Source organism: Felis catus, chromosome B2 (genome assembly GCF_018350175.1).
Source record: "Felis catus isolate Fca126 chromosome B2, F.catus_Fca126_mat1.0, whole genome shotgun sequence".
NCBI classification, from domain to species: domain Eukaryota; kingdom Metazoa; phylum Chordata; class Mammalia; order Carnivora; family Felidae; genus Felis; species Felis catus.
The window spans coordinates 123,100,764-123,118,178 of NC_058372.1; the positions used below are offsets into that span (position 1 = coordinate 123,100,764).

A 17,415-nucleotide genomic window follows, 5' to 3' on the forward strand; every position below is an offset into this window, starting at 1 on the left:
GACTGCCATTTATTAGCTGCGTCACAATGGTTTGCTTAATTTCTAAAGCAAATTCTTGAGCCTCACTCCATACCTTCTAAATCCGTTTTTCACAAGCACTCCAGGTGATTCTGATGCAAAGGTTAAGTTTGAGAACTGTGGGTCTAGATCAGTGATTCTCAATTAATGGGTAATATCTGCTCTCCCCACTCCAACAGAAGTTCTCAACCTTGGCTGCATATTACAATCATCTGGAGAATGTTTGAACCTCCCAATGCCCTTGACATACCCAATTAAATTAGAATTTCTAGAGATAGCATTCACACGAGTAGTTTTTTAAATTTTCTCAGTTGATTTCATTTAGTGGAGGTTGAGAACCACTGCCCTGTTGGTTTTTCCCTTGTCTCACCTTCTGCCTGATATCAGTGCTGTTTCTTTTTTTTTTTTAATTTTTATTTATTTATTTTGAGAGATGGGGGACAGCGTGAGTGGGGATGGGACGGAGAGAGAATCCCAAGTAGGCTCCATGCTGTCAGCGCGAACCCAACACAGGGCTTGATCTCACGAACCATGAGATCATGACCTAAGCCAAAATCAGGAGTCTGATGCTCAACTGACTGAGCCAGTGAGGCACCCCTCACTGTTGTTTCTGATGGGAATTTTTCAAATCTGTATCTGGGGAAGTGCTGTTTTAGGTGGTGATTCCCAAACCTAGTTGGTTGAGTATCACCATTTCCTGGGAAGAGATTTTTGGATTCCATACAGATCTACTCAACTGGAATTTTCAGAAAAAAATCGTCAGCAAAGAAGAGGAACAAGTCTCTGGTCCATCATTTGGGGACCACATCTATAGGTGATTAAAAAGTTACCTCATTTTTGAGGTTGGCCATTGTCATTTGTTTATCTTGTCCTTAATATACTCATTTAATTTATTTTTTATTCTTTAGTTCAAGAAATGTTCTTTGGGTGTCTGTGTGTCAGACACTTTTTATGTGCAAGAAATATGAAGAAGAATAGGACACTGTCCCTGAATTCGAAGAGGTTTAGTGCCTTTGAGAGGAAAATAGATCTATAAATAAACAAGTGCATTGCTATTATCAGTACAATGATAGAAGCCAGAAACATAGGAATCATTATTTTTTCTGTCCCATCAGTCATTATTGTTTTTTCTGTCCTATGAATTCTTCTGCCTGAATGCATCTGCAGTCCATTAACCCTTCATCATCACTCTTGCCACCTTAAATTCAAGCCACTATTTTCTCCTTTTGGACCCATATATGGGAACTCTCTGCTTTGTTCACAATTTTTCTGCAAATTTAAAACTATTATAAAATTTAAAAGTTTACTAAGAAACTGTTTTTAAAGAATGTAAAGCCCAGTAGATAAATCTCCTTCAGTGTTTTGTTTTTTATACTTCAGAGAAAATCCCAAATTCTTCACATGGGCTAAAACACCTTTGTGATCCGACTCTGCTTACCCTGTGTGACACCCTTGCCCTTTCCTTGTCCCAGCCTCATGGGCCCTCTGTGTCACACACCTTTTTGCCCCTTGCTTTCTACCTGCCTAACTCCTCAACCTTCAGATTTCAGCTCAGTGTCAGTTCTTGAGGATGTCATTTGTCCACCGTCCGGCGTTGCCTTTTGGGGCACTTGTCAGTTGCAGTTACATTTATACCTCGGTGGTCCTTTAAAAAATGTCTGTCTGTCCCATCAAACTCAGAGCTGCTGGAGTGAGGTCATATCTCTCTTGCTTTTGGTGCCCGGCACAGTACCTGGCACACACGAGGACTCATAAATTGTTGAATGGATGAGTAATTCAGTGATGAGAAAAGAAGCTTCTGTGACGAAAATATTTTGCTCATCACCCTAGAGATCACGAGACCCAAGCAGTGCAAACAGGGAATTATATTTGTTCCGTTTGCTTAGAATTTTAAAAACACCACTAAAATTAATGTAACTAAAATTAATTGAAATTCAGCTTGACTAAAATTAATGTACATGTAAGGCATGGAAAAGTAGCCTAAAGCTTTACCCATCTCTTTATTTGTAGGTAGGAAAGACTCACAAAGTATTACGGACTAACTCGTAAGTTGAGAACAGGGAAGGAAAAAGAAGAATTTTGAAAAGTATTATCAACCTTCCACTGAACTCATATGTTGGCAAAATTTCATAAGTGTTAGTATAGGGCTTTCAGATTCCATTTGAGTAAAGTAAAAAATAATTTCAATTTAATTTTTGAAAGAGTTTAGATATTTTATTTAACACAGTGCTACATACTTGCTTTGTTAAAGAATTGTGGAATCAAAAGGCAAAAAGGAACTCAACCAAGACATTGTACTGTGATGAATTTTTCTCTCTCTCCATTTCCAATTTAAATGAAAAATGTTCCTACAGTTCTGTAATATTTTGAATCATTGGAGGCCTGTCCAGTAGATTTACTTCCCAAGAGAGAGCTTAAATAGTCAGTGATTTCATCAGCAAAGAGACAAAAAGGCACCAAGTAGTATATGTGCTGGACCAAAACAAACATTACACTTAACGATAATATGCCTTATTTGACCAAGTAGTGATATATGTAGCCCGACGTCTCCAAATAAAAGAAGCCTATTTTGCTTATGCGATAGGCATACGAGGGCCCTCAGATCTATGGAAATGTACTGGACCTCTGAATCCAGAAAAGATCGCAAAGATTGCACGCCCCCTGAGTTGCAAATATGAGAAAATGTGGAGAAACGCTCACCTCCCTCTTACTGCTCACCCCTTCTTGGTGGAACTGGAATGGAGAAACCTAGAACAGTCCTGGAAGTGGCCACGTCAACGCATTAACAATGTTGGAGGGTGGGAATGAGGAAATGAATTGTATATTTCTTTTGTAATTCAAAAAACCATTAGCAACGGAAAAATGAATTATTATTGTGTGTAAACACATTGCTTAGCTTTTGATTTTCTCAACTTATTTAGCTTGTGCCATTTACTGTATTTAACTTGATAGCATTGATATTTTAGCTTACTGAAAATTATTTTTAAATTATAAATATTAATATTAATCTTCCTGATTGTTCTGGCTCCTGATCCCCTCGAGGTTAAGAAAATCCAAGCCCAAGTCCTCCCTGTTCAGCAGACCCTCTCAAGGCAAAAGCTGGCTCACTTGTTGATGTGCTGCTCTGGGTTCAGTCTAGTTTTTACTGGAGTGTTCTTTGCTGATGCTCTTAGTTTTTGTGGTGATGTTTGTTTTTAGGTGTTACCTAGGCTTTTTTTTTCAGTGAGAATGTTGATCTAGACATCTAGGTAGCCATTCAACTGGAAATGAACCTCTCATAAGTTTTGTACCATAATTTTTGTACACTTTGTGTATTACATAATTTCTATCCGAGCTGTGAACTGGATGTAATAAACTGATAGCACTTTTATGACTTTTGCTGGACTAACACTCCCTTCACCAAATTGTATCCTTAGAGTTTTAGCATGCATCTCATTTGATGAATTTTTTGCAGATTGCAGGTAGATACCAGATAGTTTTTCCCAGGTTAAAGTTATGATGGGTGTGACTTTGTGGTGTGGAACTGTGTGATGCCATGACTGCCCGTCAAGCTATGTATTAGAGCAAATTCAGCTTGACTTTTTTTTTTTGAGTTTTATTTATTTAAGCAATCCCTACACCCAACATGGGGCTCAAACTCATGACCCAAACAAAGATCAAGAGTCACTCCCTCTACTGAGTGAGCCAGCCCCGTGTCCCCAGCTTCAGTTTTTGAATAGAGTTCCAGCCCTTCTGTATATGGGACTTCCCTTTTTCATACTTTCAAGCTGAAGTTGGATGGTTTCACACATGCATCCTTATTGGGCATCCTCATTTTCTTAAGGCCCACCTGTCTTGCCCTCGGTGCAGCCTTTACGTCAGCTGGTTCAAAACAACAAAAATAGTAACAAAAGCTGCATCCCAGGAATTTGTCAGGAGGGTACAAATGAATCCTTTTGCTTTTTTTATCCTTAAAAAGTTCTACTGAAATTTGGAAACTAATTTTCATGCTTTGTCTAAAGACAAATGCCCATCCATTCTATTGAAATGAAACCTAAATCGCAAATGAAGTCAGAAAGCTAAATACTCTAGATTAAGATGACCTTCCCTTAGAATGATTCTACTAACCTGTCCTTTGGGGTAAGGCCATTGACTCGTGAGTAGCAGCCTGTGAAACAACGTCTCTGTGTTTCCTTAAGAGATGTCGAGGATGCTTTTCATTTTTGTTTATCAATCTCCTTGCCAGTTCAAATTCACTTCCCTGTCCTCTTCCTCTAACTCATTTTTTTTGCCATATTAAATACATATTTTTAAAACCATTTTGAATATTTTTTGGAACATAGTGGGCATATACAAAATCATTTGATTACTGTATCAAATAATGCAAATCAGTGAATAACCATGTTTTAGAAACCAAATTACATGATGACTTATTTACTCTTGCTTATATAAACATTATCAAAATCTAGAAAATTAGATTTCAGTACAATATCTATCTCTTGACCCAAAGGAACAAATATGCAAAGACAGTAGCAGCCGCTATCATGATTTCTGAGAAGGACTGCAGCTTGTTCCCTCATTTATTTGAACAGGAAATTTTCAAAAGTAAAATCACTCTCCTTCAATATTTTGTAGATTTCAGTAATCTGATAAATGAGCTATTTATTCATTGTCTCTCTGGTACCCACACAGTGGTTTATCCATAGCAACAATCCTTTTCAAACTTAATAAGACCAACCCTGTATTTATTAGGGAAATAATACGACCAGGTAAAACAAACTATGGCTGTTGGTTCTGTGTATTTACTCTCTTTCAAAGAGATCCGCTAAACCTTCAGTGTGTTCCAGGTTACAGATCATTAGGGAGGCTGCATTGGAGTATGACTCTATGATTCTGAATGTGACATTTTTATGGAGTGTTTAGAGTCAAATAAGAAAGATGATGAGCAAATAAAGCTTTAGAAAGAAAGTACTATTTTGTGTATTGAAAATAGGGCCAAGTTCCTCTGTACAGTAGAAATCAGAGACATATTATGGTAAATATTACCACTCCCCGTCTATAGAGGATAAATAGGATACTTAATATTGGCCCAGGAGAACACATTTCAGTTTTTCTTGACTCTAGAAATTACATTGATGTGGAATTTATAAGAAAGGCTGCACCTCAAAAAGAAACAGTTTCAGAATTACAGAGAACAGATTCTTCTTAAAGAATCTGAATTGCTGTTGAAATGTAAATTAAACCTAAGATCTTTTCATGTCAGTTGTTGAGAAATGAAGTAGCATTTAAAATCATAAAATGTTAGCGTTCATGTAATCCAATATCCTTATTTTACAGTCATGAATGCTTTTAGAAATTGCTACAAAAGCCTAGTGTCTCTCATCTTAAATGTCCTCGTGCAATATAAAAAAAAATGTTTTAACTAAAATTTGTTAAGCTTCTATCCTTCAAGGTATACTAATGGAAATATAATAATCTTTTACAAGGGTAGGTTGATTAATAATTTCAGTTCTTTATGTAATAGAATGGAGTACATTTTTTCTTTATTAGATTTTTTAAAGTAGATCAGTAGTGGGACTCTGTATTTATGAATCGGTTGAAACTGTTTTGATCAAAACTCTGCTATGGTAAATGTTTGTTTTTTCTTAGATACACTTTTTGGTAGTTTTAGCACTTAAATTATTTCCTTCTGTTTATATTCACAGATTCTGGAACTTTTCAAAGCCTGATCCTCTTCTTGAAACAGTAGAACATCATACAGAGTTTACCTGTGGTTTAGATTTAAGTCTTCAGAGTCCTACTCAGGTAATGGGTGCAGTGTCTGGATTTTTTTCTACCCATACAGTTCACAAACAGCTCTATGTGTGCCCTGTGTTGCTTTTAGGAACACACTTTTGCCTTTAGGGCAGTACAAAGTACATTTACTTAATTAACCTGATCTTTTTGTTCGATAAATATGAGCGTTTGAGTAGGCCTCTCCCAATGGAAAGTGTGACAAGAGAAGAATGAAATGGGGAAGGATTGTCCTCAGAGGTTGGTGGGAGTCAAGACTGTCCCACTAAGCAGTTGAGATGGTGGGTGGGTCATTTTTCTGTCGGGACTGTCACCCTCTTCTCCACACGTCAAAAGAGAGGCTTCTGGTGGGGGAACCAAGTAGAGTAGAATGGCTACTGTTTTAATTAATAAACTTTATATTTCCCCCCTTTTGTTCTCTTAAGGACTTGAGAGTCAATATTTTGGACTTTAAATATTCTTCAGGGTTTTCTTATGCTGTGTCAGTTTTGGAAATTACAAACTTAGGTCAGAAACACAATAGTATTTTGAGTGATTAGGTGCTTTATAACACAGACTATGTGAAAACACCAACATATTCATGAAACAAAATATTATGTGGAAAATGTAGAATATGACTAAGAAATTATGTTTTTATGATGAATTTTATAACTTTGACAAGAAGCAAATCCAATTTCTTATTACTGTATTCTTAAATTTAAATGGATACTTGTTTTTTTTTTAATTTTAGGAACTTAAGACATAATTCTCATTTTAAAATATTCTCAGATAAATAAAATAATCTCATTAGACATTAGAATATTCTCATTAACATTAGAATAATTATTTTTACATGACTTAATGGCATCTAAGAAGAAAAGAAACTGAAGTAGTGATGGGCAAAATAGCATTATCTTTAATATAAATACACTGTGCTTCAAATTAACTAGTTCCTTTCCTGAGAAATACATTTTTATAGGTGAAATAGGTATTTTATTTAATAAAATAACCATACCTGTTTGCTGTCCCAGTTAAAACAGTTGTAATGTATGTATTGAAATGTGGCGATACCAAACAAAGGATCCTGAGTAAATACTTTCCTTTTCATATATTTCTGTGAACCCATGCCATAGAAGTCCCAAACAGTGGCCTCCTTGACCTACACAGTCACGGCAGTTCCTCCCCCAGAGTGCCAAGTGTTTTCCAAATTCTCCACACATGAACCACCTTATTAAAAGGAACTTTGTTTTCAGAGGATATATTAACCATACTTCTTAATCATTTCATGTTTATTAATCATATTTTAAAATCACTTAAATAATAAGAGATTTATTACATGGCCATATTTGTGTGTGTGTGTGTGTGTGTGTGTGTGTGTGTGTATGTGTGTGTATGTGTAGGCTGGTGACTGCCACCCATTTCTTCCAATTGAATGACCAAATTCCATTTGTGCTAAAGAAATAGTTGCTATTGAGAGCAAACAGGAATGGAGAAGCAGTCGTCTTTTAGCTCTAAATAAGCATCAGGTTCAATGCCATAATATACAGTTCGATTGTACCAGAAATTTCCACTGAGTTAATTCATAGTGGCTCAGAATCTTGGGATTAGAAGGGACCTTAAAAATAAGACCACTCCTTCTCGTTCATTTATTCTTTGTACAGATATTATCATGTCAGACCTTGTAGTAGGTACTGGGGATTCAGTGAGGAATGAAAATAAACATGGGCCCTGTCTTTATAAAGCATTTAGTCCACCATTGTATCAACTACTCTCACAAATGAATGTGAACAGACAGCTGTGACAAGCCTATGAGGGAGAAGTACATTGTACCTCAAAGGTTCATAATTAGGGTAGATATTTAACTTATATAAAAAATCTGTAAGGAAGTGAGGCTCATCTTAGACCTGTTGGATGAGCAGGCATTAACTAATGAAGAGACAGAAGGGATATCCTAAATAGGCAGAAGTAATATTATATCATAGACCCTGTGACAGGGCAGCAGGGTAGGGGGGAGCATGGCTAGTACTTGAGAATGGAAGAAATTATTTCTTCCTGATTTATGGCATATTTCTCAACATTAGAATTTAAGAAAAATATGTCTGTTTACTTGTCATATTTTTAAAAATTGAGCGTTAAGATTATCAACTAAAGTTTATGTTTCTCCCTATTCTTCAAGGTCAGTCAACTTTGCTTTATATAATTTTTGCTATATATTATAGGTCATACAAATTAAATATTGAAAGGTTTTTATTAATAGATCTTTTATTATTAATGTATTTTTAATGTTTTGAAAATATTACATAACTATTTTTCTGTTTCTCTATTTTCTTTGACATTCATTGATTCTGTCTTTTATTCTGTCACATTTGTTGAGTATCTACTACAGCTATGCAGGACTTAATTACAGTGTAGTGTGATATGTGCTAAAACAGAGGGAGGCAAAGGATGCCTTGGGAACATATGCCTTCATTCATATTTGTCAGGTGCCTACTAAATGCTGGGTCTTGTCCTAGGCACTAAGAATAAACCAGTGAACAAAGCAGACTAGATTCCTGCTGTCATGGAGCTTCCATATTATGGGAGAAATCAAATAATAAAGATGATTCAGAATGGGAGCAATTTGATAGAGAATGATGGGGTACTTTTGCTTGAATGGTCTGGGGAAGACTCTCCAAGAAAAGTGAAATGGGAGCTGATAACTGAACAGTGAAATGAAGCCAGCCAGCCACAAATCTAAAGCAAGAATGTTTTTCACAGGGGAAACAACTGTCAAGTCCTTGAGATGCCAATGGGTTTGTTATTATTAAGGGACAGAAAGAAGGCCATGGTGGCTGGATCCTACTGAATGAAGGGGAAAGTGATAGGAACTAAGCAGGGGCCAAATTGTGTGAGGACTTTTAGACCACACTGTGTTTGATTTTCTTTGTTATTGCCATTAGAGATTGAAAAGCAGAAGAATTCTAGAAATTGATTTGTGGGTTTTCTTTATTGAGGTATAACTGACATTTCAGATGTACAGCATAATGATTTGACATTTATACATGTTGAAAAATAATCAGATCTAGTTAACACCTGTCACCACGCACAGTTACAAAAAAAGTTTTTCTTGTGATGAGGACTTTAAAGGTCTCTCTTAGAAACTTTCAGGGGCGCCTGGGTGGCTCAGTCGGTTCAGCGGCTGGCTTCGGCTCAGGTCACGATCTTGCAGTCCTTGAGTTCGAGCCCCACGTTGGGCTCTGGGCTGACAGCTCAGAGCCTGGAGCCCGTTTCAGATTCTGTGTCTCCCTCTCTCTCTCTGACCCTCCCCCATTCACGCTCTGTCTCTCTGTGTCTCAAAAATAAATAAACGTTAACAAAATTTTTTTTTTAAAAGAAACTTTCGGGGCGCCTGGGTGGCGCAGTCGGTTAAGCGTCCGACTTCAGCCAGGTCACGATCTCACGGTCCGTGAGTTCGAGCCCCGCGTCGGGCTCTGGGCTGATGGCTCAGAGCCTGGAGCCTGCTTCCGATTCTGTCTCCCTCTCTCTCTGCCCCTCCCCCATTCATGCTCTGTCTCTTCCTGCTCCAAAAAATAAATAAACGTTGAAAAAAAAATTAAAAAAAAAAAAACTTTCAAATATATAGTACAGTGTTATTAACTATAGTCACCATGCTGTATATTATATACCCAGGATTTATTTATTTTATAAGTGGAAGTTTGCAACTTTTGACCCCTTTCACCCATTTCTCCTACTCCTCACTCCTTGCTTTCTGGTAACCACAATCTGTTCTCTGTATCTATGAGCTTGGTTGTTTTGTTTTTTTGGTTTTTGAGTTTTTTAAGATTCCACATGTAGCAAGATCGTATGGTATTTGCCTTTCTCTGATTTCTCTTAACGTTAGGAGTTCAAGGTCCATCCATATTATCAAAAGTGATAAGATTTCATTCTTTTTTATAGCTTAATAGTTCTGTATATATGCTTTACTTTCTTTATCCATTCACCCATTGACATTTAGTTATTTTTATATTGTGGCTATTATAAATAATGTTGCAATGAACATAGGGGTACCTGTATCTTTTGAAATTAGTGTTTTCATTTTCTTTTGATAAATACCAAGAAGTAAAATCACTGGAGGGGTGCCTGGGTGACTCAGTCGGTTGGGTGTCCAACTTTGGCTCGGGTCATGATCTCACAGACCGTGAGTCCGAGCCCCGCGTCGGGCTCTGTGCTAACAGCTCAGAGCCGGGAGCCTGCTTTGGATTCTGTGTCTCCCTCTTTCTCTGCCCCCTCCCCTGTTCATGCTCTGTCTCTCTCTGTCTCAAAAATAAATAAAAACATTAAAAAAAATTTTTTTAAATCGCTGGATTGTATGATAGTTCTATTTTTAATTCTTTTTTTTTTAATTTTTTTTTTCAACGTTTATTTATTTTTGGGACAGAGAGAGACAGAGCATGAACGGGGGAGGGGCAGAGAGAGAGGGAGACACAGAATCGGAAGCAGGCTCCAGGCTCTGAGCCATCAGCCCAGAGCCCGACGCGGGGCTCGAACTCACGGACCGCGAGATCGTGACCTGGCTGAAGTCAGACGCTTAACCGACTGCGCCACCCAGGTGCCCCAATTCTTTAAGGAACTTCCATACTGTTTTCTATAGCAGTTGCACCTATGTACATTCCTACCAATAGTTTACAATGGTTCCCTTTTCTCCACACTTATTGCCAACACTTACCATTTCTTGTAATTTTGATAATTGCCGTCTTTCTTTTTCAGAAAAATGTCTATTCAGAGCTTCTGCCTGTTTTTTAATTGAATTATTGGTGGTTTTGCTATTGAGTTGTAGGAGTTCATTGTTTATCTTGGATATTAACCCCTTATCGCATATGATTTGCAAATACTTTCTCCCATTCTGCCTTTCATTTTATTGATGATTTCCTTTACTGTGCAGAAGCTTTTTAGTTAGATGTCGTTCCCCTTGTTTATTTTTGCTTTTGTTGTCTTTCCTTTCAGAATCAAATCCAAATTCTTGTTGCCAAGACTGATGTCAAGGAGCTTACTGCCTATGTTTTTTTCTTGGAGTTTTATGGCTTCAAGTCTTTAATCCATGTTGAGTTAATTTTCGTATATGGGATAAGATAGTATCAGGTTTCATCCTTTTATATGTGGCTGTCCAGTGATTTGTGTTCTAATTTTATTTTATTTTTTATTTTTTTAAATGTTTATTTAATTTTGAGAAAGAAAGCAAATGGGGGAGGGGAAGAGGGAGAGGGAGACAGAAGATCCAAAGTGGGGTCTGTGCTGATAGCAGAGAGCCCAATATGGGGTTCAAATCCACAAACTGTAAGATCATGACCTGAGCTGAAATTGGACGCTTAACTGACTGAGCCAGCCAGGCACCCCTGATTTGTGTTTTTAGGAGATCGTTCTGTTTGCTATGGGAGAATAGACGACAGGCAAAGCTGGGAGGGCAGCTTAGAGTGACTTGATGTAATCCAGTCCAAAGATAACGGTGACTTAAAATCTAAGAGATTTTGAGATGGAAAGTTTCAGCATATATTAGCTTGAACCTTATAAAATTGCTGGAAATTTCACATGGTTTACTTTGGAGATAGTAAGTAGGATTTGTTGATAGATTACAAATGGCCATCAAAGAAACAGGAAAATCAGTGATTACTCCTAGAAAACAAGGATCTAGAAAACAAGGTGGACAATGGCTTAATTTGCTGAGATAAGGGAAGAAGAGGTAGCTGAGATAAGGGAAGAAGAGGTAATTTGAGATAGGAAACAATCTGGAGTTATATTGGAGATGTCTCCTGTTAGACATTCAAATGGAGATGTTAGGTAAATAGATTTAGGCTTGTCTACCTCGGGGAAGAGTTTAGGGTAACAGATACAAATTTGGGAGCTTTTGGCATAAAAATGATATTAAGAGTCGGGGGCAGATTAAAATTCTCTAGAGAGAGTATATAAATAAAGAAGAAGCTCAGAAGGAATTCTAGAAGTTTGAAAGAAGAGAATCCAGGAAAGGGGATTGAGAAGGAATGGCCAGTAAGATAAAAGAAAAACTAGAAAAGTATAGTATCTTTGAAGTTGAAAGAAGAAAGTAATTCAAGAAGGAAGACACTCCCACGTATTGCTGGTAGAAATATAAAATGTTGCAGTCGCTTTGGAAAAGTTGACAGTTTCTTAAAAAGTTAAATGTAAATTTACCATACATTTCAGCAATTACACTCTTAGATAACTAACAAAAAGAGATGAAAATATAGGTCTGCACAAAGACGTATGTGAATGTTCCTAGGCAAAAAGTGGGAGCAATCCAAATGTTAATCAACTGCTGAAAGGATAAACAATGTGGTATATCAATACAATGGAATACTATTCAGGAGTAAAAAGGAACAGTTTGATACGTGCTACAACATAGATTAATCTCTGAAGCATTATGCTAATGAAAGAAGCTAGATGCAAAGACCATATGATGTATAATTTCATTTATAGAAAATGTCCAGAATAGGTAAATCTGTAGAGATAGAAAGGAGATTAGTGGGTTATTTGGGGTAGGGGATGAGAATGGGAATTGTCTGCAGATGGACACAGAGGATTTTGGGGGGAATGATGGAAATGTTCTAGAACTGAATTGTGGTGATAACTGAACAGCCCTGTAAAGGCACTAAAAATCATTGACTCGTACACCTAAAATGGGTAAATTTTATGGTATTTAAGTTTCACCTTGGTGAAGATGTTTAAGAAAAAAAGAAATGGACATTCTGATATTCCCTAAGATATAAAAAGATGAAAAAGCATTCTTCCACTGTAAAAATAAGAAAAAGTCAGACAAACTACAAAATCAGACTTTGAACCCATCAGAGACCTGAGGTGGTAGGGCAAACAAGTGGCCTGAAGTCCAAGGAGGGATAGACCCCTCCTTCCAAGGAGAGATGGGACACCAGGACTGCTTTACTTGTGGCAGAGCACAGGAAGAAGATACAGCTGCTATACAAATATGAGATCCAGTGGGACAAGAGGACATTGTGTGAACAGATGAGGGATTTCAGCTGAGAGATAAAAATATAAGAAAGAGTCAAATGAAAGAAGTAGTTTATTTGTAGTATCAGAGATGCAGTCCTTCAGTGTTCCCATCAGAAGACTCATCAACGAATTTAGAGACAGATAGGTCACTAGAAACTAGCCAAGCTGAAACAATATGAGAAAACAAGAATGAGGGAAATAAAAGAAATAAAAGAGAGCGTCTGGCATCTGTGGGATAATATCACATGTTCTTACATGTACGTAATTGGAGTCCCGAAGGGGAGAAAGCAAATAGGGAAGAAGAAATATTTAAAAACAATTTTCCAAAATAGTAAAAGTCAAACTACAGATTTGAGAATCCCAGAGAGGATTTAAACAAACAAACAAACAAACAAAACAACACATCAAGGTATACCCATATTCAAGCTGCTAAAACCCAAAGATAAAAAGAAATTTTTAAAGGCAGTCAGAAAAAAGAAATATCCAGGAGAATCTAGATAAGAATTACAGCAGACTTCATGTCAGAAACTATGTAAGCCACAAGACAGAGGAATGTCTTTTTAAAGTACTGAATGAAGGATGTAAAGAGGGATCTTTTGACTATAAAGAGGAAATTTCAGACAAAAGCTGAGAGCACATCTGTGTTACAAGCAATGTTAAAGGAAGTTCTGTCAGAAGAAATATACTCAGACCAAATGAAAAGAAAGAGGCAGACAGAGGGAAGAGGGGAAGAAGGAAGGATAAAAGAAAGAAGGGAAGGCAGAAACGATGAGAGGGAAGGAAAGGAAGAAGAAAAAAAGAAAATACAGTAAAACCTTGGTTTACGAGCATAATTCGTTCCAGAAATGTGCTTGTTAATCCAAAGCACTTGTATATCCAAGCAAATTTCCCCATAAGAACTAATGGAAACTCAAGATGATTCATTCCACAACCCAAAAATATTCATATAAAAATGGTTACAATGTTGTAATATAATACATAAAAAATACAAAATATAAAGAAAAATAAATTAACCTGTGCTTCCCTTTGAAAACCTTTGTGGCTGGTGTGATGGAGACAGAGAGGAGGGTTATTGTGTAGGATAACTTTCACTATCACTGACAGAATCACTGCAATCTATTGGCTCAGTGGAATCTTTTTCTTTTCATGCAGCTTTAACAAGGAACCTATCCAGTGACACTTGCTTTTGCCTTCTTTTGAGGATTTCACAGGAATGTGACATTGCGTTGTCATTAAACAGATTTATTGTTTGCACTGTCACAGCCTTACTCAGGTGGTGCTTTTCTACAAAATTTTGCACTGTTTCCCACATTTTATACATCTCCCTAATATCATTTAAAGTGAGGGATTCCTCCACCTTTTTCTCCTCCTCCTCCGCAGACAAGATGCAGACATAGACTTCTTACAAAATCTTGCAGTTTCGGCCATCGCATACCTCATTTGTACTTCTCGATGATTTCCTTCTTAGCTCCCACTGTAATCGTCTCCTTCTTACTGCCTTTCCTTTCAACCTTTTTCTGCATGGGGGCCGTTGTATTTGCTAGCACAGATGTCGACTACAGTACAGTATTAATAAACTCTTGTCATATACTGGATTTAATGTAATTGGCAATAAAGCAGCAGAGGAAAGGGCCTATATCTGCAGGCAGCCTGACCTAGAGTGAAGCAAAGCATTCCTAAGCTTATTCTTGTATGGAAAAGCAAAGGACTGTCCATAGGTACTTCAAAGTGACAAAAAATACACTAATGCCAGTTGTGGGCACCTTCCAATGTTCTGAAAAGTCACTGATTTCTGCCAAACACCATGGCCTGAGACCAAGCATCTGAGCATGGGAGATGATCACCCACAATCCCACAACGAGAGAGAGAAGAACCATTGACTCAGTTGTGATCATGTGATAATGAGCATCACGTACTACTCATATCGCAAGACATAGCTTGTTTATCAAGTTAAAAATTTATTAGAAATATTTGCTCGTCTTGTGGAACACTCACAGAACATTACTCATAATCCAAGGTTTTACTATAACTGGAAATGGCAAAAAGTAAGTAAATATACAAGACAGTTTTTGTTTGTTTTTTTTTTAATTTTTTTTTTCAACGTTTATTTTATTTTTGGGACAGAGAGAGAGCATGAACGGGGGAGGGGCAGAGAGAGAGGGAGACACAGAATCGGAAACAGGCTCCAGGCTCTGAGCCATCAGCCCAGAGCCCGATGCGGGGCTCGAACTCACGGACCACGAGATCGTGACCTGGCTGAAGTCGGACGCCCAACCGACTGCGCCACCCAGGCGCCCCTATACAAGACAGTTTTAAACTTAACATTAAGTTTTGACCTAAAACAAAAATAGGATTGTATGCAATATATTTGCATACAGTATATTATATAATTCATAGTATATGCAAAAGTTAAATGTATGACAACAATGAAACAAGAAAGAGGAATTGGAAGTACACTATTATAAAGTTATTACTATATATAAAGTCATATAATATTTGAAGGTAGATTGTGATAAATTCAAGATGTATATTGTAAACCCCGTGTTAACCTCTAAGAAGTTTTAGAGAAGGAGCTATAACTATTAAGCTAATAGTGGAGATAAATTATGAAAAATATCAATTATCTCAGCATAATGAAGGCCATATAGAAAAACCTACATCCAACATCATGGTGAAAAACTGAAAGCTTTTCCTCTAAGATCAGGAATAAGACAAGGATGCTTGCTTTCACCATTTCTATTAAACACAGTATTGGAAGTTTTAGTTAGAACAATCAATCGAGAAAAAGAAAAAAAATGCATCTAAATTGAAAAGGAAGAAGTAAAATTAATTTCTTTTTGCCAAGGACATGATCTTATATGTGGAAGCCTTTAAATCAAAGTATTCAAAATTATACTAAATGTAAATGTTCTAGGTGTGCCTGGATGACTCAGTGAGTTCAGGCACCATGTTGGGAATTGAACTTACTTAAGTAAAAAAGGAAGGAAGGAAGGAAGGAAGGAAGGAAGGAAGGAAGGAAGGAAGGAAGGAAGGAAGGAAGGAAGGAATGGGGGGAGGAAGGAAAGAAGGAAGAAAGGAAGGAAGAAAAAAGAAAAGAAAGGTAAATGATCTAAACATCCAAATTAAAAGACATATTAAAAGGGGTAGATATGTGAGAGATTTTGAAAAACTCACTAGGTCCAGACTATTGGATTTGGGATTCAAAGAAGTTTTCTAACTCCCAAGTTATAGGATCTAGTTACTTTCTGCATATTTTCAGTGATGAATTTATCTATGCTTCTCCCTGTGAATTTATCTTTAAAAATTTATTATTCTTTTTTTCAAACTAAGATGATGACCTCAACCAATATATTTTTTACATATCTAGCATGAGCACATTTTAACACAAATATTTGTATTGTTTATATTATTAATTTATGTTTTTGCCAAGTAGAATTTAACTCCTTTGTAGGGAGATACTAGTTAAGTTCTTGGTGCATGTCCCTATTTTTCTCACACTTACTTTATCTCAGTTATCTATTGCTATAAAACAAACTCTCCCACAACTTAATGACTTAAACAGTAATTTTCTTTGCTTACAATTCTGTGAGTCAGCAATTTGGGCTGGGCTCAGCCAGGCAGTTCTGTTGGTCTCACCTTGGGTCCCTCATGTGACTCCGGTCACCTGGTGACTTAACTAGAGCTGAATGGTCTAAGGTGGCCACACTCACGTGTCTAAGGTGTAGTGCTGGTTGTCATCTGCGTCACGTGTCCCCAGATGAGCTCAGGCTTCTTCACTTAGCAGGTGTAGATTTCCAACAGGGCAAGAGTAAAAGCTGCCAGGTATCTCCAGCACTAGATTTAGAAGTTCACACAGCAGTCCACCTGTTGCAAAGCAAGTCACGAGGCCAGCTCAGAGTCAGAGAGTAAGAAAAATAGACTCCATTTCTTGGTGGGAGTAGCTGCAATGAATTTGTAGCCATTTAAAAATCCATCACATTAACCTTTTGTTGGTATAGTTGGCAGTTTATTTTTGACATATTTATCCTTTATTCTCACAATATGTGGTCAGGTTTACCGATTGCATGTTAATTTCACCCTTTGTTCATATTTTATTCCCTTAGAAAGTATCTTTCTCTCGCCTTTTACAAAGTACCTTCCCATCTGTTTTTAAAAATTTGTTGTCTCTTGTGATCTTAACAGCCATAGGACTTTGCTGACGTTATTTTAGGTCTTTGTGTCTTAATATATTCTTTATCTTAAAAGAGATTTATCTGAGTTCTTGTATTTCTAATGCCTTTTTCTTTTTTTAGCGTCTCTTTTCTTAGAGATCTGAAAAATGAGATCCAAAAGCATTCTTGTGTTATACCTCCTTTCTTCTTGACAGACGTAAGATCTTGTCTTTAAAGGTTTAAAACTTGACAAATAAGTACCTAGGGTCATTCTTTGAGGATAATTGCTGAAAAATGCTCTATGCCCCCTCTTGTTAACCAGGCTGAAGTTATCTTTCAGTTCAGAAAATTTTTCTTTGATTTTTTCCCCTCTGATCATGATTTGTACAGCTCTGGCATTTTCTCTTTTCTCTCTTATCCTTATTACTTCTAAATTAGATACCCTTTTTCTGTTTTTAGACATATGATCCTAGACCTGTAATATTCCCATTTGTAT

The 17,415-nt window shown here is 36.9% G+C and overlaps 1 protein-coding gene across 1 annotated transcript in view; it reads left to right on the plus strand.

Moving 5' to 3' along the window:
* PEX7 (peroxisomal biogenesis factor 7) overlaps nt 1-17,415 on the plus strand; it is a 79,070-nt gene that overhangs the window by 46,896 nt on the left and 14,759 nt on the right. Inside the window, exon 9 of the mRNA XM_023254436.2 lies at nt 5,703-5,802. Within this exon, the coding sequence (XP_023110204.1) occupies nt 5,703-5,802 (100 nt within the window). The remainder of the gene's footprint in view (nt 1-5,702; nt 5,803-17,415) is intronic.